Source organism: Carya illinoinensis, chromosome 12 (assembly GCF_018687715.1).
Source record: "Carya illinoinensis cultivar Pawnee chromosome 12, C.illinoinensisPawnee_v1, whole genome shotgun sequence".
In the NCBI taxonomy this organism is placed as follows: Eukaryota; Viridiplantae; Streptophyta; class Magnoliopsida; order Fagales; family Juglandaceae; genus Carya; species Carya illinoinensis.
Window position 1 is genome coordinate 27,636,344 of NC_056763.1, and position 27,159 is coordinate 27,663,502.

A 27,159-nucleotide genomic window follows, 5' to 3' on the forward strand; every position below is an offset into this window, starting at 1 on the left:
TATACGAAGTTAACCTTTTCTATAGCCAAGATAGTCGATGGACCACGGGTTTTTGGGTCAACTCATGTTGTTTTATTCACAAATCACGGACAAATAGCTATAGAAAATACATTCCTTTTGGAAAGAATGATACAGTACTCTACGTTGCTTTCACTGTTCTTTCACATGGAACACTCTTTATTTATTTGTTAATTTTTTTTGAGTAAACTCGCGCCTTTCATAGAAATGAAAGTCAATCGCTATTTATCTTCTTCACCAACCCAACCCCGAAACCCCAAATTCTTTCTGTGGTCCCACTACGACGAGAATAATCTCTATAAATAAGTTCTAAATAGATTTTTATAAATAAAAATTATACATATATATATATATATTCATTTTTATATTTTTTTAAATATTCTATTAATGTGATTTATTTCAATATTTTTTTAATATAAAATAATTATTTTAATAGTAATATTGTATAAATTATTTTTTTAATAGTAATATTGTATCGACAGTTAAGAGTCGAGACGTTTTCATAATTTTTTTGTTTTTCAATGCTTTCGCTCACATCAATGTTTGAAGAAGTTTTAAATGTGATAAAATAAAATAAAATGAATTGATTGAAATAACCAAGTTTGAAAGCAACCATATTGATTGATCATCTGATGCTGGACTGCCAATCAGATTAACCGCCAATGTTGACGGTTTATCCGAACATTATTATTAGTATTTATCTCTAACACCTTTAAACTCTTGATTGCATGACGGCTTGTCCGAAGATCTGTTGTTTATGTGTCACACTGCAAAACATTTTGTACCTAATATATTCTTTCAAGAACTATCTGGTTTCATCTGGCATCTGTCACACTCTGTAATGACGAGAATTCAACCCTACAATAACAATCATTTCCGTGCCACCAATAATATTTGTGAACATTTCAGAAACTCATCCAATTGCACTCCTTTTTATTTTTATTTTTTTAAAATCATGCCAAAATAATGAATGAGTTTATAACTTTTTTTTATTTAATTTAATATGTTTATGTCAAATTATAAAATATTTTTATTCTAAATTAAATTTAAATTTTATTTGGATATTAAGATGAGTTTATATATATTTATAAGAAATTGAAACAAATTATGGATTTTTCGATCAAAAAAAAAAAATTATAGATCTTAAGTGTAAAAAGGTATTGAATTAAAAAAAATTATAGATTTTACGTGTAAATAAGTTTTAAATTGAAATAAATTTAATAATTATGTATTTAAATGTTAAATTTAATTTAAAATTAAATTAAACTGAATTAATTACAATTAAATCTAACTTTCAAACGAGTCATTACAGTATTACTTAAAGTTAAATTTATAATTTTGCTTCATTTCTAAATAGTGATACCTACACAATATTTTTCATAATATATTTCACAAATATATTCTAAAATAAATATATTTTTATAAAATGATATTATTTTTATGAAATATATTATAAAAATATTCTTTATTTTAAAATATAATTATATAAAATCTCTGTGTTTATACTTTTTATTTATTTATTTATGTTTTGAATTAGTAATAATTTTTTTCAATTAAAAAAGAATAACTTAATTCAGTTAGTAATTGATTGGTTTCGTAAACAGTACTCCTTGAACTTTGAAGCAAACCTCATAATAGCCTTCTCCGATAGGAGAGTAATTGGTTTCAGTAGATAGACGGCACGTGTCGAAATCATGGCCTTTAAAAGTAACATCTGTCCTTACTTATATGGAGCCCACCCGCAACGAAATAATTGTATGTCAGATATATGAAATCACAATACTGGGCCTACGTATTGTTCATTATTCTAAGTGTGGACCCCACTGCGGGACCTACCTTCAGCCCTACGACGAAACGGACTCCCAATTATTTGACCCGCTGCTCCGCTTCTTTCTATTTTTATCGTGATAAATTATTTACTAGAAAATACAAGATAAATATGAATTTATATAAAAAAAAAAAAAAAACTTATAATATTATTTTCAAAGATAGTAAGTAAATTTGTATTATTTTTTTATTAAAAAATCATTTTTATATAAATTTTATACTTATTTATTATTTTTAATAAAATTTCACGACACTTAAACACCTAATAAATATACAGTAACGAAATCCATCCTAACTTATCATATTATATCAAGTTAGATTGATATTAAATACAAGTTCATCTCAATTTAATAGATTAATTTAAATTATCATATTCTTTAACTCTAATAAATAAGATATGAATCAATTATAAGTTGAATAATTCAATTTAATTGTGTTGAACATCTTAAACATATTTTAATTTCCTTTTGAATTTGTATTCGCTATCCAAATTGTATAATAATAAAAAATTCTAATTCAACACCTTCACCATTTAGTGCAATATGACCCATTCCTATAAATTATTTCTTATAAATATTTTTTTTAAATTAATATGAATAGAATTTAATTTACAAGCCATCATATATAATATCGAGCTTGACCTAACATATTAAACTTTTATATAATAAAAATGATATACTGACAATTTGTTAACCATTTATTTGCAATTATAAATTTAAATAATATATTTTTAACATTTTAATTTGAATTTTATTTTAATTTGATATTATTTTATTAAAAATTATAAATAAATTATGATTGGGTTGAGTCACTACTCTTTATATAATATGAAAAAAAATGTTTAAAAAAAATATATATATATATATATATTAGTATGGTAGAGCCAGGTCCAGCCGGCTGAGTGAGTAGACCTTGGAACTGCCAACATCCTTTTGACCAAAGAAAGACAGGGTCAGCTCATGCTAATAATGTCAATGACCCTACGCTGGCTACACATGACGCAAAACTTTCTATCATAGTATCATGCTGATGTCATCTTTTTTTTTTTTTTCCTCCAGATTTTAATGAATCATTTTGAAATATCCTTCACATTTAAATAAAGAAAAATCTTTTTGTCATCCTCACATTTTATATATTATATTTATTTTAATTTTTTTTCATTTTTTCTATAATAAATATATAGTGTGTAGATGATAAATAGAATAATTTAATTAGTTTAATAAGAATAAAATAAAACAAAAAATAATATTTTAATATATAAAATGTATAATGTGGAATGATGTGTAGCATTCATTTTTAAATAAAAAGAATCAAAATCAATACAAAAAAGAATGTTAATTTACTTTTAGACCAATGGAACTTTTTTAAATGAATGAAACTATTGTTTATATTTTTTAAATTATATAGTTTTTCATGTATTTTACTATGATTTTTTGAGTTTTGATTTATATATAAAAAATATTTGTGATACCTCATATTGAATGATAAATATATGAAGTATATGAGATCCCATATTATTTAAGAATAAAAAATTTTTACTCTTTATAATATTTTAATAAGAAGCTAATTATATAACGAGTAATATTATATATTATATTCTCATATTATTTTCATTTTGTTAAGTACGATATGACATTTCATTATTATTTAATGATAAAAAAGTATATAATAAATGATCATTTAATATTGATAAATATATCACATCATATTTAATATAATGAAAATGAAATAGTAATATGATATATAGAATTTTTCTATTAGATGAAATATTTATACAAAATTAAATATTTAAATAGAATAATAAAAATTACAAATTATATATTGACATATGGTATGGGATTGACAAATAACATTTCTCCAATAACTTTATAATTTGGTTTGTAATAAGCAGTGGGATTAATAATTATAATTTAATCTATTCTGTCACCCGATGTTTTGTACCAACTCAATGAATATGAACTACGTGAAGGAGACTCGATCGTCATCATGGCGTTGAACTATGCTAAGCAACCTATGTAATTTGCCCAATCAGAACATTAACACCAATCTCATTAACGAGAAGATTAAGTTAAGAGAATTGGGACGTGTCTTACGTAGAATGGTTGGGATCTCACGCGACAATACTCATTTTTCATTGGCTGGTGTTATGTTACCGCCGGGCGTGCTCGTTAGTGCAATCCATATTATTTTTTAAATATTTTTAAAACACACATAATTATTAGTGGTAATTTTTTAAATATTTTAAAAAATAAAATATATGTACAGTCAAATTTACGAGGCAACTTAACATTTTTCTTTTTCGTTTCCACGAAAGAAATAGAAAATATCTATCTTTTCTATCTATTTCATAATGATATTATTATTAATTAATTTATTAATCAAGAAGTTTTTTAGGCGAAACATAGCTTTCACAAACAACGAACGAAACCATTATTATACCATTCTTTCCACTTATTTCATCTAATCACTTATTAATTTAGAAATTAACTTTCTTAATCATGTTATTGATGGCCATAATTGCATTATATATTGACAACACATCCAAAGTTGAAAAATCTTGCGTTTATTAGGAAGCAGCTCTAGTTGATTGGTTCAAGAAACTGGTCCATGGTCATTGGTTACTCAGAATTAAGTAATAATAATAATTATTATTATTATAATAATAATAATGTCATTAAATTCTAAACTTTAAACTGTGCAGGACTACAACGTTCGTTGTACGTTTAAAAGAGAAATGATAGTTATATTCGTGAGTATATAAATATTGTGTAATTATTTTAAAAAAAGAATACAAAAATTAATAATATAAATCTTACTATTTTTTAAAATAAATATATAACGTTTACATACTTTACAACTATATGTATCACTCTGTTTAAAAAGAGTTTAGTTGAAAACTGTGTTTTTATTATTTTTTTCTTTATCAAAATGCCTCAAAATTGAAGAGTAGCCTCACCTTCTAGCTAGCTAGTTGCTCAAAAAGAATAGCAAAGCGACATTATTAAGATGAGATTTGGTGGGTGGATTGATTGTATTTCCCAATTTATTGAATTGCTTAGTATTCAAGAAATGGTGGGATTATTAGTTAACCATTTTTGAAGGCATTCACATTAATAATTACATGATATTTAATTTTCAATACTGTTCCAAGTTGGAAGGAAAACGTGTGCTAATATATTACACCTGACAAGACACAGGCATCGAGAAACGTGACAGAAACAATTCAAAGCGATAAAAAAAAGACAGATCAGAGAATATTGTATATTTTGCTTTGGTTGTGGTATTAAATTAGTTTTCACTTGTCATGTTCACACCACTGGCATTTGCATTTTATTTATTATTTTTTTTATAGCTTAATGGCAGCTTATGACCACTTTCGAACTAAAGAAATAAGGGTAAGGATAGACTTACCATAATTCTATTATTATTTTATTATTAATAATTTATTTATTTATTTTTATTTTCTTTTAAGTAATTTTTAATATATTTAATTATTAAAAAATATATAATTTTATTAATAGTCATTTTCTTAATCATTAAGTAAAAAATTTTTTAAAAAACTTAAAAAAATGATAGAAGAGTGATAGAATAGTGGTAATACTATCATTATTCAAGAAATAAAAGCTGGAACTAATAAAGAAATAAGAAGAACAAGATTGAGGTACAAGCAATAGGAATACAACTACTACTGCCAGTACTTTGAATCTAAACCAGAAAGCTGAAGAAAGGTATAAACATTCCCACTACTGAACATGATGAAGAAAAGTTGACTATATATTGTTTATTTGTATTATATATGAATTTACTATTCTTCTTTCTTCTTCCTATAGAGAGAGAGAGAGAGAGAGAGAGAGAGAGAGAGAGAGAGAGTCTTTGCATCGCATGTCAAGTACACATTTTCACCCTGAAATGTCAAGTTTTTATATTTTGCACTCTAAATTAACAAAACTGATCGTTTCACCCTCAAGCTATACAAGTAATTGGTGAACAATACCTCGTCTAAATCTTACCGTTAGAATAGGAAAGAATATGAGAACTGACATAATCTTGATTGTCGGTGCAAAAAGGGTAAACAAGTTGGGAAGAACAATATTTACCGACATGGAAAGACAGCATTACTTGGACTTCAAAAGAAGACCCACTACTTAAACTTTGGGCCGAATTCCATTTGAAAAGACCCACCACGAAAACTGATCGTTGGACAGAGTCAGGCCCAGAAAACTGTTATGATTTGAACTACTAATGCCCCGTGTCTCAACCTACGCACCCTCGCTCAGACCATCCTCCCCCTCGACCTTCTCTTCAATTTCTCCATGTTCTCATTACATGAATTTTTATTTATTTATTTATAAATAAAATCCTCACTCAGACAGGAACAACCATAAAATATAAATACACCAAAAAACCAAACAAAGACGCAACCCAACAATAAAACTAACGCTTAATGAGGATACCAATCTATCCGTACGTAAGAGGCCTCTCCGGACCAATGTCCTCCCCAAAAAAATCCCAATTCCCGTCATTAGCTCATTGCATGAATCATCTTAACATTGTGAAACTCGAGTGTAATGAAAATAGAAGGTTTCATAGCAAAGTGAATTAGCCACTAATTGTTTTCTAGCAAGAAAATACTTTCCCTCAAAACTCCATGCTACAAATATGCTTGAAGATTGAACCCTAAAGTACCACTCCTCATATTAAAACTCAAAAGAACGGTGGTAGATTTATATTGGGTGATAAGATTGATATGCTTTCGATTTCACAAATTTACTTGGTTATATTATTACTCTGCGTTAAATCTAAGTATCATACACACCTGTGATGGCTCCACCACGTCAAAAGGCAAAAGTTTATATTGATGATTGTTAAAAAATGGACATCAAGGGAATAATGTCTCTATGATTACAATTTGAGTTCAGGACGAGAGCAAAAGCACATTCCAGGCCTCGTAAGCCACACGCATTTAGATCTGAATATCATCTAATGAGATTTCATCTGTCGTCAACATCTTCAATTTCTGCAATCAAATACAACTTTTTAAGGCACGGCTGATAAAGGCAAAGGAGATGGGGGTGGAACGAACTGTTAGATTTGGAAGTAAAATTAATCACCGTAATAAATTGTGGAGGATCATCAAGACTTGATGAGCCTAAAACAACTTCCCTCTTCAATTTAGTTGTAAGCTTGTGGCAAACCCTAAGCTGAGGATGAGTATGTTTTGTGAGTACGAATACGCCAGTAAGGAAAGAATCATAACTGTATAGAAAGGATAGAGGGTTTCATACCTCAGATCTAGTAGCCCCACCAATGATAAATACAAATATCCGTTGGCCCATCTTCTTAAAATCACTAGATGCATGTCTTAGTATTGAATCACTATGGACCAAAAGAAAAAACAAGCATTATATTTACGAAAAATCATAACATGACAATTTTTTTCAACATAAAACATTTTCTTAATTTAAAAATTTCTCATAGAAAACTTCTAAAAAATTATTGGTTTATATATTTATTTATATGTTGTTGTTTGTTTGAAACTCTAAATCTTTTTTATTTTAACTCTTAAAAACTAATTTCTAGTTTTTTTTTATTGGCACTGGGTGCCCGGAACAGCGTCCTGACTAATCCCGGGGGTGCATAGGCCCTCGGCAAGGAGTCTAACTGCAAGTGCACCTAGGGTAATTCAAGAGAAAAATTTTCCAGTCTGATGGCCCTAGAGATTGTTTGCACCTAAGGGGGTTTGAACATTTCTAGTTTTTGTTGTACAAAAAACCTTTGTTCAAACTAATAGAACCTACAAGTTGGTACATACTGATGGTTGTGGACCCTGGTGGCCCTGGTAGTACATGTGGTGGTGGTAATGGTGTCGAGAAATACAGGGTGGGGATGGGGAGGGAGATGGTGTTGGCCATGCTGGAGAGATGGACATGGGGAATGTAGTTGTGATGCCAAGAAGGGAGGTTGTCATGATGGCAGAAAGGGGAGGAGGGTGGGGAGCCACACTATTAGTGGTGGCACATGTAAGTTAGAGAAGATTTTTTTCCTTTTTCGTTTTTTTTTTTTTTTTTGGGGGGGGGGGGGTGGTGGTGGTGGATGTGGCCCAGAGCGGGGTAGGAGTGAGGGAGGGGGTGGGGAGCAGGCCCATGCTTGATCTAGAAAATGATATTATCCCTCTTTTTCATGAAAAGTCTCTCTAACTAATTTTAATTGCACTATAACAAACTAGAACCTTAGTGTATGTCGATTTCAGCAGTGCCTAGCAGTCCTCTAAGCAACTATGGAGATAATATACGATAGCATAAACATTTAAGGTATTACTTCTGATAAACAAGCAACAAAATGAGGAAAAAAAAAGAAAAGAAAAGGGAAATAAAAAAATTATGATAAAACAAATGGACTCGACTAATGCAGAAAATTATTGAGTTGAACAGACTACTCAGATCCATGTCAGAAAAGAATGGTGATAGCACCTTGAATAACCATCATCAGAGTTCCGAGGCCGAGCCCATGTAGGTGTCCTCTTTGATCTCATTGAATGAGCAGCTGAAGCTTGATTTACTGTTGCATTGTGAGACGTCCCATGAAAATTTTGACTTGGATCATTCAAACATGGGTAATCATCTTTTGACAGTTCACCTTTGCTAAGCTTTTCAATGAGTTCCTGACAGATTTTAAGAATTTGAGTCAAGTTCCTTATAGCTTTCACCATAGCCACAAATTTACAGAATGATTAAATCTATGGTGAAAGGACAAGGTCAACAAGATACTAGTCACTTAGGTACACTGAAAGTTCATCCTAAAGGCCCTTTATCATTTCTTGAAATGCCGAGATAAACCCCAAGTAGCAAGCTATGATTAACATAAATGAATGCCAACACTAACAAAGGAAAGAAAAAACGTGTAACCCAAAACAGAGTTTTGAGTTTATTGATTCCAAATACTCTTTCCTATCCTTCAACATCTCATATATCAAACAGCATACTTATGGTTCTTTAAACCATATTCAGTCACGACCCCCAATCCCCCAAAAAGAGCAACCTAATTTTTAAAATTTTGAAAGTCTGACAAAGCAGAGAAGCGAAAGCAAACCAATAATTGCAGCCATCCAACTGGAAAGCAATCTTAAATATCCTCAAATCCTTGAGTCAGCTTAAGGATTTTGAACTTCATCAATGGGTGCCCCTATCAACTTAAATTTAATATGAAGCTCCAAAACAATGGAAGCGTGGTCATTCAAATAAGCCTCCAACAAGTAATTCACTCAGTTTCCATTGTCTCCAAAACAGACACATTAAACTTCAGAATGACACAGCACAAAGAGCTAAATATCGAATTACTTTTAACCTTTTATTTGAAGTTGAGAAGCATCAACAGCTATTGAACTTTGGCTTCAAAAAGCCCGAAACAGATACATTAGAAAGCATCAGGAAAAGGATTGAAACATTGTAAACATGTAAGCTAGGAAGCACTAACTAAAACCGAATTATATGCAACATATACAGCTATTGGTGAAAAACTTTTGGAGGTCGTAGGCACAGTTGCGTTAAATAATACTGTTGAAGCAAAAAGGAAATGGCCCTGCCTTTACTGTACCTCAATCATAGGGTAAAAGCGTGATAGCTGCCATTTTTCTTCTTCACCAGTACGCTCTTTCCTAGCTGCACGTTTCTTCTGAAAGATGAACAGTTTCTTTTAGTTGTAAATCACTGATCAAGCCACCTATAAAACTAGAATAATGCAATTACCTTGTGAATATCGAACTTCAAAGAGAAAGCTCCAGTTGAGCTTTTTTTGGTATCAGAGGATCCACCCAGTACCCTCAGAGTATGAACGGCATTCACATCTTCAGGTGGTAACTTTGCTAACTGAAAGAAGTTGAAATAAAAAATTAAGAATGTATGCGTAAGAGACATCATCAAAACTGACAATAAGATCACCGACAAAGAGTAAGAACAGATGGCAGTTCAGTTACCAACCTTCATTATATTGAGACCCTTCTCACCCACAAATTTCTCAGGATAAATAGCTGCAAGAATCATCAACAAGCGCAACTTATTTTCATGAGTTGTATCCTGCAAAAGAGTTGTAGATCGATTCTAAAACTCACATTGACAAGGAGAAGGGCTAATCAACTTTTTTTTTATAAGGGTATGGTACAACCACTTACTCTCTACACTTCCATACCTCTTTTGTGGTCAAGAATTTGATTACATCTTTCATTCCTGCATCTCCAAAAACTAGATCCTGCTCCAGCTGCCCGAGTTCCCGAAGCCCAGATTCCCTGATAGTTCTGTTGATTTTTCCTGCAATCTAGATAATACGACCAAATCAAGATGAAACTGTGGCTCCTGTACTCATAAGTCAGCACCTAGAAAAACATTAAAATCATTGGATATTCTTAATTCAAGACAAGTTTTATTTTTCTAACAATTAGGCTTGAAAAAAAATTGATCAGGGACTGCTCTTAGCATGGTGAGGGGGCAGAGAGAGAGAGCTTGCAATGTCATAAATTGTTGACGAATACCTACCACATACTTTTTTTTTTTTTATAAGTAATAAAAACTTCTATAGAAAGCATAAAAGGCGCCATCCCAGGATATGACTATGAATGGAGTGTGGATAACAAAATAAAATAAATGTCAAAAGAATTCAGGGATCAACACAAAGCCCTTTATGGCAGAAATGTATAATCTGCCTAAACAACATCCAGAAAAGTTTTCACAACATACATTGACACCAAACGGTTCAAGGAAAAGCAAGACAACTACACAATACTTGGTAGAGTTCAAGGGAGTTTCTTTTATTATTCTCTCTCTTTTTTTCTTTTTTTTTTGTTTTGGGGGGGGGGGGGAGAATAGTTAAATGAGTGTTAGCACAGGAAAGCAACATCAATAATCTAAGAGGTGGCATGATACGAAGGAAAAATGACAACAGCGTCTGCAATGTTGTACTTGCTAATGGTCAAAGGAGTGATTTAACTGAAGCCCCTGAAGTCCAAGCACTACTCAGGAAGACAAGAAATGAACACGGTTCAAGACAAGAACAAACAAGTATAAAAAGAGATGCGACATTTTTCATCATGTTAAAATTATCTATTATTAAAAAAATGTTAAACAAGACACTAACCTCTACATGGAGCGAGAGCTTGTCAATTTGTTCACTATACTGTGGTAATGCTTGAACCATCTTTTGCAATTCCCGTGTAGAAAATTCACCTCTATCCCTATACAAAACACGATTTTCAAGGTGAGCAAATACCATGATAGTCATTATAACAGACGGCATGGGACTCAAAGGTTGACTAGAAATTATAAAATACAAAGCTCATACTAGCACATCTTTATTTGAGTCCAAACATGGAAATGAGGCTAAAAGTTTATATTAATGCCCAAGGACTTGATGGTCAAACGACAAAAGAGGCAGGGAAAAAAAAACATACTTTATACACATGTAAAAACTAAAAGTCATAGACATTCCAAGAATGATGAAAACTCCTAAAAGCTCATATCTTTCACCTGAAAAGTGAAGTCAGCTACCCCATTTTTTCACCTTTAATTGGTCAAAATATGCGGAATTTCTTACTTTTTGTGTAAATGGATGAAATTGCAGGTTACCCAATACCCAGACAAAGGCAATAACATATAATACGCTCCACAAGCAAATATGGACCAAGGAAGATGATTAATTCAAAGATTTTTTTATGGGATAAGTAACTCAAAGATATTCTTCTAAGCTGTTAATACATATTTTCAGCTGTAGCAATTTTGCCCAGAAATCATGAGTAATAATACTGTCACCTTTCCCTCCTTATTGCTCATAATGAGTAACCAATCTTCACTCACGCTTGTTAGGTTAATAATTTTTATAACCCACCATTGAGAAGCTATTTTCATAAACAGCAAATATGGGAGAAAACTTTTTCATTAAAAAATAAAATAAAATAAAATTGAGACACCCGTCAAAAGAAAGCAAGACTCTCATTATGAATGGGAGAATACAACTCAAGTTGACAATCTGAAGCATACAGGTACACCTTAGAGAATTAAACTACAAGGATAGACTCATGAGATGTTATGCAGTTAAAATCCACAATCTCATGTAATTGCTCCATCTATACAAGCTAAATTTTTTGATGAATAAATTACCTGTACTTAGCCAAATTGTTTGCTATAACTATTGCACAATTGGATACAACACGCATTATCATTATACAAGAACACATATTTGATGGGTAAAATTTAATCAACCTTGAACCATGCTGGATCTGTGCAGCTTTATTCTTTGAAATGAAATTGGTCATCTTCTCATGCAACCTCTCACTAGCCTGAGAAGATCATTGGTTCAATACACATTCGTAAAGATCAATTTTAGATTTATCTATACATAGAGAAAGAAGTTGTAAACATGAGAAATACATCTGCTATATGTGCATGTCGAAGCTCAAGCCAGACAGGATCGTGATCCTCCAAAAGAACCTCTTTTTTCTCAGGTGGACCTCCGGTTTTGCTAGGAACCTAAACAATACAATCCATTGATATACAGTGTCTTTTTTATACAGCAGACCATTTTTAGAACATTAATAAATTTTAAAATGGCAGAACTTACCTCATGCACATATTTATTTCCTTCCAAATTCAGTAAATCATGGCACATGGCATCGTATGTCCATTCATGAATGATAGGAGCAATCTAGAAATTCAAACAACAAATTCAAACAATATTAATCATAAACAATTTTTTTTTTTTATAAGTTATATTAATTATGAACAATATAGACACTGTGTTGTAGGCCAATTTTAAACTCATAACCAACACAGGCACCTAAAAACCTGATCTACAGATCTGTCAAGAATGAGCAACTCGCATGTTTCTGTCTTGGGAAAGTTAGGAAGTGATTTATATTTCATAAGACAGTCCCAAACACCAGCAGCAAGCTTGGTAGGAATTAGATCGTGGAAGGTTGTCATTGTAGTTGCGTCAAGAGACTTGGCAGCACGATAACGCACGTTAGGAAATTCCTGGCAGAATTAAAGATAAAAGCATGCTTCAGAAAATTTTCAAGACGTTCAAATTAAATTCAGACATAAGAATATGTAAATACCCTTAACGAAGCAAAAACTGTAGCAATGCGGTTAGCCATCACATTCAAACACACAACACCTTTCCGATTATTCTCTTCATCTCCAAAAAGTTCCTCTAAAGCCTTCTCGTTATTGGTGATAAAACCCTGTGAAGATGACAATGAAGAAAGATCATGATAATAACAACATGTTGTCATCAGTTTGCCCACCGTTTATACTAGAAAACTTCCTCCTGTTACAAATTCAACTACACAACCCTTCTATTAAGACTTCAGCAACTTCCTCATCCCCTCACAAGAATTTAACCCTATTTTGAAATTGCTTAGAACTCTCAAATCCCATCAAAGCCTTTATTTGAAGTAATTTAACGATAATCCTCATTACTCGCATCATTATCACAAGAATTTACCCCTTTTATAATTGGTATCTAGACAGTTTAAAATGGAGTGCAGCAAACTACAGATACATTTAGCACACAAAGCATATTCAAATATGCGGCCAACAAATACAAGTACATTGATACAACATGCGTTGCCAGCAACAATAGTCGGTAAATATCACCAAAAAGATAGGAGCATCAGCTATACTGAATCTTTCTTTCTTTCTTTTTCTTTCTTTTTTTTTTTTTTTTTTTTTTTTTTTTTTGTGTCAGGGAACCTCTCCAGGGCAAGGCCCTTCGGACCCACCCTTGCAGAGTAAACTCCGGTTACGTGCACTGCACTCTCAGAAATTTTCCTACACAGAACTGGTTAAATCGTTGCCTTTTCACCAGGGGGTGTGGCCCCAAAGGATTGTTTGCACCCATGAGATATTGAACCTTAGACCTTGAGAGGAGTGATACCCCAAGACCAAGACCTTCATCACTTGGGCCAACCCTTTGGGGTTAGCGCTATACTGAATCTACAAGAACATAAAGCCTATAATCTACACCAAATTCACACTATCTATATTATTGATATGGTGTTCAACTTGTTGACCAAAGTAGCATCAGATACCTGGCTGTCTATGGCAAAGTACTCCAAATTCATCTGCATTTCTCACCCACAGGAGAAATATATCAATATCCAACTATTAAGATTACGATCAACAATGGAGGAAAATGGAAAGGGAGTAAATAGCTGAAATATGAAAGCATTTCAGCACAAATATCTTCAAGAAAGAGTTATTTTCCAAACAAATAGAACTATTACCTCTTTCAATGCAACTATACGAGGTAAAACAGTTGTATCCTTCTTGATGTGATTAACCAGTTCTCTTGAAATAGGAGAACTGAAGAAAACAAATGCCCTTCACAAATGCAAAGGAAATATCTTAGAAAACCACAACAAAATCAAAACTTCTGTACACACAAAAATGGGAAAATTAAAGATCCTTCGCATACTTCCTGTACAGTGGCGTTCTTCCAGACATATCTGACAAGAACATTATAACACTGCAAAATTCAAAAGAGGGAGAGAGTAAGAAAGGCCCTATCTATGCTCTTGTGCTATGAAACACAACAGCCTGTTTAAATTCACATGACAGAGAGTGGCAGGGTACTCCACAAAAAGAATTCCAGTACTTGCACAGAGAATACAAATGTGCTGTGAACCCACTTGCATGTGACCCAGAAACACAGGACAGAGAGAAGTATTAATGATAGCATAGGCATGATATAGCAAATATCCAAAAAGTAAGTTGCAGTATTACTGGTACCAATACTGTCCTCGATGCGGAAATTATGGAATATAGAAGTAGCTATGCATAAGCCAGAATAATTCAGGCTTTCACAACTCTTGAAACTATATCAACTTAAAAACAAATGCAATAAAAAAGGCACTACAGTCACCCACACGAGATTATAAAGGAAAATCCTTTCCATTATAACCATAAAGAAATAAAGACAAAATCTCTAAGTTAAATTCAACAATACAACTTTTTTATTCATGTAATAAAAAATTTCATAACTAAAGTGACTAAAGTATTGTAAAAAAATGCCCGTAAAAATGAAAACCAAGAGTTCCTCAATAGACAGAAGTATAATGTATGTAATTCTGCTCATTTATCACTATGAGTATCTACAACCAGTTACCAAAATGAGAAAAATTACTTCTCTTTGGATGGCTGGATGAAGTATATGGCATCCATAGAGGGTAATGGCTGCCTCCGCCTGTATATGTCTTCAACCACTGCAGGAAAATTGAAAACCTCATGAATTCAGGGCTACTAAACCAATTAATCAGATAAAATGAAAAACATGTTCGAAGGTAATTTCCCATTTGTCTCATCATTTAGCTCCTCTGCAGACTTTTTTTTTTTATCTACAAACAAGTATAAATATATAGAACATTTTTCCTATTGGTGAATAAATATATATCATGCTTAAGAAAACATAATAAAAAAGGAATTATGTTGCTTGGCCACAACTCAAACAGGAATCAAATTGACTCCGTCCCTCCCTCATACAGCATACTGTTGACAAGAATACTCCACAAATCCATGACATTTAAGAATCAAACGTGATGGCCATGACCAAGAAAACAAGTAAGGTACTAGGAATATAAGATTGATCACATAACCACTGCTAATTACCACAAGCCCCTCCCCTTGATAAGACAACTAGAAATAAAAGAAATCATTTTCTTCTGAACAAAATTCTGTCCGTTACACTTTAGTTCCTCAATAGCTGATCCCATGCCAAAATTAAAGAGCATTGCAGGAGGTTGATGGGTGCGAAATGGACTGAATCATGTATTATAATATCAGATATCTGTTAGAGTAGAAAAAAAGTTCCATGGAAACAATTATTTATCTCTATTTAGAGTAGTGTGGGCGTGTGGGGAGAGAAGTGACAAAGATATTGGAAGTCCGATATCTGTTCAAAATGTAAGGGATTCATATAGCCAACTCCAATTAGCTATAATTTAGGTTAAGTTGAATTCATTTTAGATGTAAATTCCACATCAGAAATGGACAATTTTGCATTAGAAGCATCATAACCCTCCAACTTAAATTGGATATGATGCATCATGATTTCTGTGTATCTCTAGACAATCATGACTAGGTGTTGCTCTTGTATATGTCCCATTTACTTGGGCTATGCCTATTCTATCAATAAAGTTTGTATACTGACAACAACAAAAAAACCTCCAGCATAAATAGAAAATGTGATGACTATTGATATGAAGTAGCATGCAGCACCACATTCTGCAGTCACCTAAAATGTAACTTGACAGATGACTATGAGAACAGTGACAGAAAATATCACATGGATAAACCATTTCCTCCCAGCAAATGATAACATGGCATGGACTGGGCAAAGCAAAAATGAACATCAGTGAAAATAAAAGACCCATTCAGAAGATGTCCCTATGATTCTTACATGAAACACCTTCGTCTGTGATATCAGCCATCTTGCACGAGTAAGACATTACCTTGACAGTGAGTTTGTCCATGATAAGTACCTAGTGGAAACAGGTTAAAGGCCAGACAATTAAAAAACAACTCACGAGTAATAAATAAATAGATAATAGGATTAATAAATCGTATTTCACCAAACATACACAAGACAGACAACAGACAATAATATTAAGCAGCGTAAAAAAAAAAGTTAGATTCATGCAATCTTATATGGCGCACATGGGATATAAAAAGGATGGAGAGTACTCATGATGCTGTAAAATAACATGCATTGTTTTCGATCGAGAAAAACACTAAATGGTCTGAAATCGACAGCTTACCAAAAAAACTCAAATGTACCAAAAACTACTACAAGCTGCATGTACCTTCCAAGTTGATTTCGAATCCCCTGTTTTGGTTGACTGTAGCATTTCATGCAATAATCCTGCATATAAATAGTATTTGAATTTAAAAAATAAATAAGTTCAAGGCAATTACTGGGGAATCAATCAAAAATTTGGCCCAGCCTGTTGACTTTGTTGCTCCTTTACTTAAGTCCCACATGGTTGGGAAGTGAAGGAGGGGCAAATCTTCAAGTCTATAAAAAGGAGGTTTAGCCTCATGGTTAAGTGCGCTAGTCAAATGCTTAGCTAGTAATTTTTTACTCTAGTTAAATTTTTCTATTGTCCATTTTTGTAAAATGGAAAGAGGTGTGAGTTAAAATTTTGCTAGTGGGGAAAGCTTTGTGGGTGTGTTTGGGGTGATGAGAGAAATTATGTGATTGTATAATTTTTCACAAGGTTTTTCTTCTGGTTAGGAGTTTCCACGTAAATATCTTGTGTTGTTATTATTTCTCTATTTTTTTTGTTATGCCTGCAAAGAGTAGATCCTAAGAGGGGTGAATTTGGGAGGTCCAAATTCCCAACAATTGGTATCAGAGCCATTAAGTTCTTTTTGTGGGGTGGAGTTTTGGTGTGGTAGTGTAAATACGTATAGTCTAAGGAGGTTTAGATGATTGAAAATTTTAAGTGTGTCCATTGTGACCCTCCAATCTTTCCTGAAAACTTACTTAGTGATGTACTATTCGTTTCTACAATAAATTCATCAAAGCAATGTCAAGAAGTAGGGTTTCAAATCCTATTAGATTTGAGGTGGAGAAATTGGTTTACACAAGGCGTTGAAGAGCAGATCAACCCCTTAAATCAGCAGTGATACTAGCGACTGGTGAAACAGTTAGTACAAGGAGCAGGTTCAGTAAGTGGATCCAAGTCAGTAAATGGAGATATTGGTATTGATGCTAATGTTGTCTCTCTCCATAGAAAAATGGACATGTATATCCTCATGGCATGCAGCTAATTCCCAAAATTGCCATGATAAAGGATATGTTAATAACTTAATGTTAGCGGGTCCACAAATTTACACACAGGCATTGGTTTGACATTGATGCATGGTATGTGGTGGAAATTCATATCGATGGCTGATGAACTTCCAGAAAAGCTAAACATGGAAGTTACACCATAATTTTCAACAATGTTATTTTTCGACATGGGCCGAAGTAAAATGTTTGAAATTAGTTTATTCTAAGTGGATATGCTTTTATGGTGAAGCATGATAGCAGAAGTTATGAAGATTTTCATTGAGGCTGAGATTGGCTATGGGACCAGTCAAAGTCGCAATGTGGAGATTGTTGACTTTGTTGCTCCTTTACTCAAGTCCCACATGAGTGGAAAGTGAAGGAGGAGCAAATTTTCAAGTCTATAAAAAGGGGATTTAGCCTCATGGTTAAGTGCACCAATCAAATGCTTAGTTAGTAACTTTTAACTCTAGTTAAATTCTTCTGTTGTCCATTTTTCTAAAATGAGAAGAGGTGTGAGTTAAAATTTTGCTAGTGCGGAAAGGTTTGTGAGTGTATTTGGGGTGGGGGAGAAATTACGTGATTGTAATAATTTTTCATATAATGGATTTTCTTCTCTGGGTCTGGTAGTTTTTCTTCTGTTTGAAAGTTTTCACGTAAATATCTTGTATTGTTATTATTTATCTATTTTTCTTGTTATGCTTGCAAATGGTAGATCCTATTGGAGGTGAATTTGGGAGGTCCAAATTCCCAACACAGCCTATATCGTATAAATTCGGAAGATCTGTATGTATGTGTGTGTGTGTGTGTGTGTGAGAGAGAGAGAGAGAGAGAGAGAGAGAGAGAGAGAGAGAGAGAGAGTTAATAATCCATAATAACCAAATCAATTCAAATCCAGATAGGCTAAATAAAAGAAACAAAAACTCGGCTTTTAACAAAAACTCGGCTATAGTGTAGTTGACAACTTACATTCCCAACCGCAAGTAATATATGTGACCAACCAGAACAAAGTATTCAAAATCCGTATTTGTTAACAAAAAGACGTAAGAAATAAACTAACAGCCTCACTAATTAATTCCTAACTGAATCCATCAACTATGAAAAACAAACCGCAAGGCATGTAGAACCAACCAAGATAAAAATTTCCAATCGTTCTATTCTTTCTACGAATTAAGTGCAAACAAATAAACCTACTACAAGTCGAGACAAATGATTAAACATCGACTCATATTAACAACAGGAAAGAAAATGGATTGATTCGGAATGGAAGAGAGAGGAAAACATGGCACTCACGATCACGGCTGACTTGTCTGAAATTCTTGTACTCGCCGCTATTCGACGAGGAATCTGAATCGGACATCGACATGATTCTCGAAGCCTCAGATTCCCTCTCTTCTCCTTTTCTCCCAATTGATCGCTCGGAAACGGAAATCGGAGAGAGAGAGAGAGATCGTGAACTGGACGAGGTCAGGGGCTAGAGAGAGGGAAACCAAGGGGAAAGAAAAGCTTGTATGTATGTAGGGAGAGAGAATCAGAGATTAGTATATATAATTACGATATTATTAAAAAGGGAAACCACACGCCTCAGCTCTTTCACCCGTCTTCTTAATAAATAACCGTTACCTCACAAATCATGCAAATCATGTGTTGTTTAAGAGGCTGTTCGAGTTAAGAAATATTTTTAATCCATTTTATTTTATTTTATTATTATACTTTTTTATTTAAAATATAATAAATAATTTAATTTTTTAAGATTTTAAAATAATAATATTTTATTATTTTAATAATATTTTATTTAATTTTTAAATTTAATTTAAAATTATCTTATTTCATCTCACTATTTAATAACCTTTAAATCATTTGAAGCTAATTTATTTAGAACAACGCCTCTCTCGATTCCCTTAAAAAAAAATCTATCTCGATGATTTATGCGTTGTTTGGTTAACCAAAACTAAAAATCTCATCTTATTTCATCTTAACTCATCATTACAACTTTTTCAAATCTCTATATAAAATATAATAAATAATTTAACTTTTTAAAATCTCAATATAAAATTAATATCAAAAAATTATATTATAATAATATTTTATTCATCACTATTCAAAATATTTCATATCATATTATTTATGTAACTAAACGGGACCTTATGATATTTTAGAAAAGTGTTAATGAGAAATTTATTGATAAATTATATAAATTAGGTAAATTTATTTATTTTTCTATTTTTAAGCAACTTTGTGATTAAATTATAAAATCATTTAAAATGTATAATATTAATTAATATGATAAACAACAATAAGATAAAAAAAAATAAAAAATTAAACGATTATAAGAGGCTAGACGGAAGTGCCCGGAGCTCTTCCGATGGCTGCGCGAGAAAACTCTAGAATTTTATTTTTGACTTCTGCATTATGGTTATTTCTGCGGATTATAAGGAAAAGTCTTCTTTTTTTAAGAAAAAAAAAAAAAAACAGGAAAAGTCCCATTTGGTGTCTTCCACGCGGCTCTGAGACCAGAGATGAAGAAATGGTACGCCCAGTGTACCAATTCCCGTTCCTCGCGAAAGTTGGCCTTCTCTCGTATTATAATCTGAAATTTGCAGATTATATTTTATATGAAAAATAATAACCTTACAATTATTTTATAATTTTATATAAAATAAAAGATAATTTTATAATATAAAAATTATTTTTAAAAAAGTAACATGATTGCATTAATTATTTTGAAAATAAATTGTAAAATAATTATTAAGAGTAGTTACTCTATTTAAGTACGCTGAAACTTGACCATTTATCAATGGCAGCGTAATAATGTCTTGGCAAAAGCATTTTAGAGCCAAATATCTTTAGAAGAATATGGTAATAAAATGTTAAAAAGTTAAGACTAATGCTATTAGTCTCAGTTGTGGGTTCGAAAGTATCGTATAATTGTTTAAAAAAAAATAAAATTTATTATTAAAAATTTAATTTTTTTATATGAAATATATTTATTTACGTTTTTAGAAAAAATACATGATGTTTACATGCTTTATAATTACAAATATCATTTTTTAAAAGATAAAAGTGCTAGATAATGATGACCGCCTGTGATTGAATTTTATTTGTCGATTTTTAATTCATAGAACCTATTTGAAACGGTTCGTCTATTCCAAGAACTTTAACAACTACTAATAAAATCACATTACGTCAACAAATTCTATACACATATAGCAAGATATTAAGATGCTGCATATCTAATAAAATCAAGATTCGTGATGGGTTTCAAAGGTTTTATCACTGTTACCAGTAATTTTATCATCTTTGATTCCAGCCAATTTATCCTGACCATCCATAAAATCACTCATATACAAACGCAACTCGGGGGTAATCTTCCCCATTCCAGCCCTAACACACCCAGATTGACTTTGAAGGCCTCCCATCACTGATTTCTTGATCATAAGGCATCCAAAACTAATTGAGCCATACCCAAATGCCTTGTAAAATGATGTAATAATGAAATCTAGTGAGAATAGGAATAACCCAAATGAATCCATTTCCTTGGGATCCAATGACCCAAAATCAAGAAAGACATGCCAATTGTTATGTTGTGCTTGTTGAAATTAAAGGATACAATGCCTACGGTTCTACCTGATACAGCAATCACATGAGGCAATTCTGTTATGCATTATGAGCTGTCAATTATTCTTTATTTGTTTTTCTGTTATTTCATTCAGACTTTGTAATCTATAAATAGCGGCACATAGCTTGTACAGAAACAAGAATATTTTGAATGCAATTCAGTTATTCCAATTTCAACTTTCTGCTGCCTTCATATTCTTCATGCTCTGTTCTTCTATTTTACGTTTCCTGCAGTGCTGTTAATATGGTATCAGAGAGCCAATGACAGACACCCCTCCAACCAACGATAACAATATGCCCTCCAATCCCGAGACCAACCCCCACCATCCTGCTAACCCCTATTACATTCAGCCCGGGGAAGGAGCTTCTTCCCCACTGGTTCCAGACCTTCTAACCACTGAGAACTATGTGACTTGGGCAAGGACCATGCGCCGAGCCTTGAACATCAAAAACAAATTGGGATTCATTGATGGCACAATTCTTAAACCATCAAATGCTTCAGATCCTCTCTATGCTGCTTGGGAACGTTGCAATGATATGGTGATTGCTTGGATTCAACACTCCGTTGGCTTTGAACACAGAGCAAGCATAGCTCATGCAAACACTGCAGCTGCTGTTTGGAATGATCTCCGTGAGCGATTCTCCATTCAAAACGCTCCACGAATTTTTCAACTCACTAAATCGATCTCAACACTTACTCAAGATGATGAATCGGTTAGTCAATATTATAATAAACTCAAAAGTTTCTGGGATGAATTGGAAATATATGAACCCATGCCATCCTGTACGTGTGGTTCAGTGAAAATTCTGATGGATTACACTCACCGAAGCAAGGTTATGCAGTTCCTCATGGGACTGCATGAATCATTTGACGCCGTTCGAGCACAGATTTTACTTTATGACCCTCTCCCAACATTGAATCGTGTCTTATCTCTTATACAACAAGAGGAACGGCGGCGTCAACTTAATTCTCCTTCAGCACCGATTGCAATGGCAGCAAGAGGACCTGACCAACGTAACCAAACTTCCTTGCGTAAAGATCGACTGTTTTGCACTCACTGCCACATTCAAGGACATTCATTGGAACGCTGTTTCAAAGCAAATCCTAATCTCCCTGTGTGTTCCCATTGTCGCATACCAGGACATACCAGAGACAAATGTTACAAGCTAAATGGATTTCCTCCAGGTCACAAAAATAATTCCAAGCTTAAATCATATGCTAATCAATCTTCATTTGGACAGGAACAAATCGGCAATGGCTCACCTATTACTCAAGAACAGTACGCTCATCTCCTTGCCTTACTCCAATCTACTCAACTTCCAGCAACTACACCTGCTGCAAATCATGCTTGTTCAAATTCATCAGCCTCTACAATTTTCCCTGTTTCTGGTACTTTTTGTTGCAATTCTGCTGACACTTCACACAATATCACAAAATCCATTCACTCATGGATAATTGACACCGGAGCTACAGATCACATGATCTGTAGCCCCACTCTTTTCACTCATAATGTGACTCTTATCTCACACACGATCAAGCTTCCAAATGGCACAACAACACCTGCCACACACGTAGGAGATATTCATCTTTCTGATCAACTCATTCTCAAACATGTGCTTTGTGTACCTGCTTTCTCATTCAATTTACTCTCTGCCAAATCTTTATCCACTCATTCGAATTGTTGTCTCATCTTTTCTTCTAACTCTTGCTATATTCAGGACCTTTCATCCTGGAAGACGACTGGCATGGGGACAATGCATGATGGACTCTATCACCTCCAAAATACCAGACCAGATCCCACGGCTTTACAGCTTTTTTTTTCAAAATTCTGTTCCAGCTATGTTAACACTACACATGTTTCACGTTTTGATGAATTCACACTATGGCATTACAGACTTGGACATAGTTCCATGACACAGCATGTATTGAACGATATTCACAAATCAAATTCAAGACCCACAGGTTCATCCAACATCCCTTGTGAAATTTGCCCACTTGCAAAGCAACACAAACTCTCATTTCCTCAATCAAACACCAAGGCTTCAAAACCATTTGACTTAATTTCTGTTGACATTTGGGGCCCCAATTCGATCCAAGCTCACAATGATGTCAAATACTTCCTTACAATTGTTGATCAATTCACCAGATGCACCTGGACATATTTACTTCGAAATAAATCTGAAGCTCGCACATCCATTCAAAATTTCTTTTCTCTTGTAGCTACTCAGTTCAACACACAAATCAAAACAATCAGATCTGATAATGGTGCCGAGTTTAATATGTCCTCATTCTATGCTTCTAAAGGAACATTACATCAACTTACTTGTGTCGCCACTCCCCAACAAAACGCCCTCGCTGAGCGTAAACATCAGCACATATTAAACGTCGCTAGAGCATTGAAATTTCAATCAGGCCTACCTCTAAAATATTGGACAGAATTCATCATCACTGCTGTTTACTTGATCAACCGAACCCCTTCTCCAAACCTTCAAGGCAAGTCTCCATTTGAAATGCTGTATAACAAAAAACCATCATATTCCCACCTCAAAGTATTCGGATGTCTATGTTTTGCTTCCACATTAACCCATGGTCGTTCCAAGTTTGATGCCCGAGCCAGGAAATGCTTGTTTATCGGATATCCTTATGACGTTAAAGGATACAAACTCCTTGACACCACCACAAACCAAATATTCCTGTCCCGTGATGTCATATTTCATGAAGAAATTTTCCCACTCAAACAAACCAACGTCCAACCCGAAAATTTGCACAATTCCCCTCTACTTCATTCACCTCCTGTATATCTTAATACCACACCTTTCGTCGAAAGCCAAAACTCCCATATTTCACCTCCGCCCAACTCACAAATACCAACACCTGACACTTCCCATCAAACACCTCCTTCACACCTTGATTCTATACCTCCCATTGACAATTCCAACATTACACCAACTGACATACCCTCCCTTACAAATACCTCCCCATCATTCCCCTTACGAAGATCCACCAGAACTCGAACCGCCCCTGCCTACCTCAAAGAATTCCATTGTAATGCATTGTCACCATCTCCGTCTGATTCCGAGTTGGAAGCTACTGGATCTGCCAGCAACACAGGTTCGAAAATTCCTTTTCCTCTCTCTTCTGTGTTGTCTTACAATTTTTTATCACCATCATTCAAAGCATTTACAGCTTCTATCTCTGTCCACACCGAACCAACATCACACACTCAAGCCCTCAAAAGTCCCATCTGGTGTAAGGCAATGGAGCAGGAACTCACTGCTCTAGAGCTCAATGAGACATGGTCCATCGTCGATTTACCTCCTGGCAAGAAGCCGATTGATTGCAAATGGGTATACCGGTACAAATTCAATGCTGACGGCTCTATTGAACGTGCTAAAGCGAGATTAGTTGCAAAGGGCTTCACTCAACGTGAAGGAATTGATTTTCATGATACATTCTCACCGGTTGCTAAGATGGTTTCTATCCGCGTTCTCCTTGCTGTGGCTGCCATAAAAGGGTGGGATTTACAGCAATTAGACGTCAATAACGCATTCTTATATGGAGAACTTGACGAAGAGCTGTATATGCGGCTTCCTCCTGGCCTTACTTCCACACAAGCAAACAAAGTGTGCAAACTGCACAAAAGTATTTATGGTCTCCGGCAAGCATCTCGCCAATGGAACGCAAAGCTCTCATCCTCCCTTGCTGAATTTGGCTTCGAGCAGTCCAAGTCGGACTACAGTTTATTCATCAAACACACGGCATCATCATTTACAGCACTATTGGTCTACGTTGACGATATTATTTTGATGAGTTCAGACCACAAATCAGCCGATGAAGTCAAGCACTTCCTCTCAACCAAATTCAAGATAAAAAATCTGGGTTCGCTCAAATATTTCCTCGGTATGGAAATTGCTCGATCAAAAGCTGGAATTCAAATTTGCCAACGTAAATACACCTTGGATATCCTATCCGAGACTGGCATGCTTGCTGCAAAGCCCTCACCCATACCAATGGAACCAAATATTAAACTTCAAAAGGAGGAAGGAGCCGTATTTCATGACCCTACTCTGTACAGGAAATTGGTTGGTAAATTACTTTATCTCACAAATACACGGCCTGATATCAGTTACAGCGTGAATCTTCTAAGCCAGTTTATGGAAGTTCCACGTATACCTCACTATGATGCTCTCATTAAGGTCATTCGGTATCTCAAAAATGCCCCAGGCCAAGGACTCTTCTTTCCAGCCAATTCACCAATAAAAATCACAGCTTACTCAGATGCTAATTGGGCCAATTGTCCCGACACACGACGATCAACAACTGGCTTTTGCGTGTTTATTGGTCAATCTCTCGTCGCCTGGAAATCAAAAAAGCAGAATACTATCTCGCGATCCTCGGCTGAATCCGAATACAGGGCCATGGCTGCCGTGGTTTGTGAACTTACTTGGCTCCGATATTTTCTCAATGATCTTTGCATTACGATTGACGATCCAGCAACCTTGTATTGTGACAATTTGGCTGCCTTACATATAGCTGCCAACCCCGTGTTCCATGAGCGAACCAAGCACATCGAACTAGATTGTCATCTAGTTCGTGACAAAATTTCAGCTGGCCAAGTAGCTACTGCACACGTGCCCTCCTCTGATCAGTTAGCTGATCTTCTTACCAAGCCCGTGCATTCTCCAGCACTTACTAGATGTTTGTCCAAGATGGGAGTCTTCAACATCTACTCTCCATCTTGCGGGGGGCTGTTGAAATTAAAGGATACAATGCCTACGGTTCTACCTGATACAGCAATCACATGAGGCAATTCTGTTATGCATTATGAGCTGTCAATTATTCTTTATTTGTTTTTCTGTTATTTCATTCAGACTTTGTAATCTATAAATAGCGGCACATAGCTTGTACAGAAACAAGAATATTTTGAATGCAATTTAGTTATTCCAATTTCAACTTTCTGCTGCCTTCATATTCTTCATGCTCTGTTCTTCTATTTTACGTTTCCTGCAGTGCTGTTAATAGTGCTAGTGCCATCCATTGGTATAAGTACTTGCCCCGTAACTCTAGACTGAACAAGAAATACAAAAAGACCAACTCCACAAATCTTCTTCTTCCTACTCTTATTAGAAATTTGCTTTCTCAAATCAGTGAAGTACAATCTTAGAATTGGCCATTTGAACCATGCACTATACACTTTAGCACCATTCTCTCTCGCACTCTAAGTCATCCAATTCACAAACTGGCTCTCATAATTAGTTTTTTGTTCGTAAGAAAAGGGTATGATTCAGCCGGCAATTTATACACAGATCCTCTACCCATGAGTCACGGCAACAGCGATGCCTCACGACAACAACAACTCCTCACAACAATGGCAACTCATCATGTCATCACTTGTCATGGGTCCCAGATTTTGCAAATGGGAGGGAGGCCGAGGGACCGAGGGCTTGCAAGTCGCAAAATGGGTGGCTAACGGGTTTCACACCAAGGTCCTCCCTCGTTTCTGTCCATCGCAGTCGTATAGTTATTTAAATGGAATACCTATGTGGTATCCACCCATTGGTGGGTTGTTTTTTGGGAAAACAAGCACGACTATGTAGAAGATTTTCTCTTTAATTAATTGGCCGTCTGTCATTTATGCCCTCTCGAGTCAACTTGTCTTTCTAGGCCCTACGGATGTTGTACAAACACCCTACCCAGCAAACGTGAAAACTTCAGACAAACCGTCCAACTCCAACCCCTTTTGTTCGAGAAACATATTCTTTTTGTTTGCTCCGAAATTAAAAAAAAAAAATTGTATTTTTGTGTATGTATATACATACTCGAGGGTGGCTTAAGTGGCTGAGATTCAGATTAAAAAAATTAGAGATAGAAGTCTTCATACT

General features: G+C 34.2%; 1 protein-coding gene across 2 annotated transcripts; it reads right to left on the reverse strand.

Annotated features, from left to right (window-relative positions):
* Positions 1-6,602: 6,602 nt before the first annotated feature.
* LOC122289778 (SNARE-interacting protein KEULE-like) lies at positions 6,603-19,203 on the reverse strand. Of its 2 annotated transcripts, XM_043097052.1 has the most exons (21): positions 18,952-19,200; positions 16,691-16,749; positions 16,288-16,369; positions 15,016-15,094; positions 14,308-14,358; positions 14,117-14,213; positions 13,922-13,954; positions 12,947-13,072; positions 12,675-12,863; positions 12,451-12,534; positions 12,261-12,359; positions 12,093-12,169; positions 10,972-11,068; positions 10,030-10,155; positions 9,822-9,917; positions 9,591-9,710; positions 9,439-9,516; positions 8,316-8,506; positions 7,131-7,221; positions 6,957-7,046; positions 6,603-6,862 (listed from the first exon to the last, which is right to left on the reverse strand). In XM_043097052.1, exons 1-21 carry the CDS (start codon positions 19,022-19,024, stop codon positions 6,809-6,811), a joined length of 1,992 nt encoding a protein of 663 aa, XP_042952986.1. In that variant the 5' UTR covers positions 19,025-19,200; the 3' UTR covers positions 6,603-6,808. The 2 variants fall into 2 exon arrangements, with proteins under 2 accessions (XP_042952986.1, XP_042952987.1); XM_043097053.1 differs by lacking the exon at positions 13,922-13,954 and having other exon boundaries at positions 18,952-19,203.
* Positions 19,204-27,159: the final 7,956 nt, after the last annotated feature.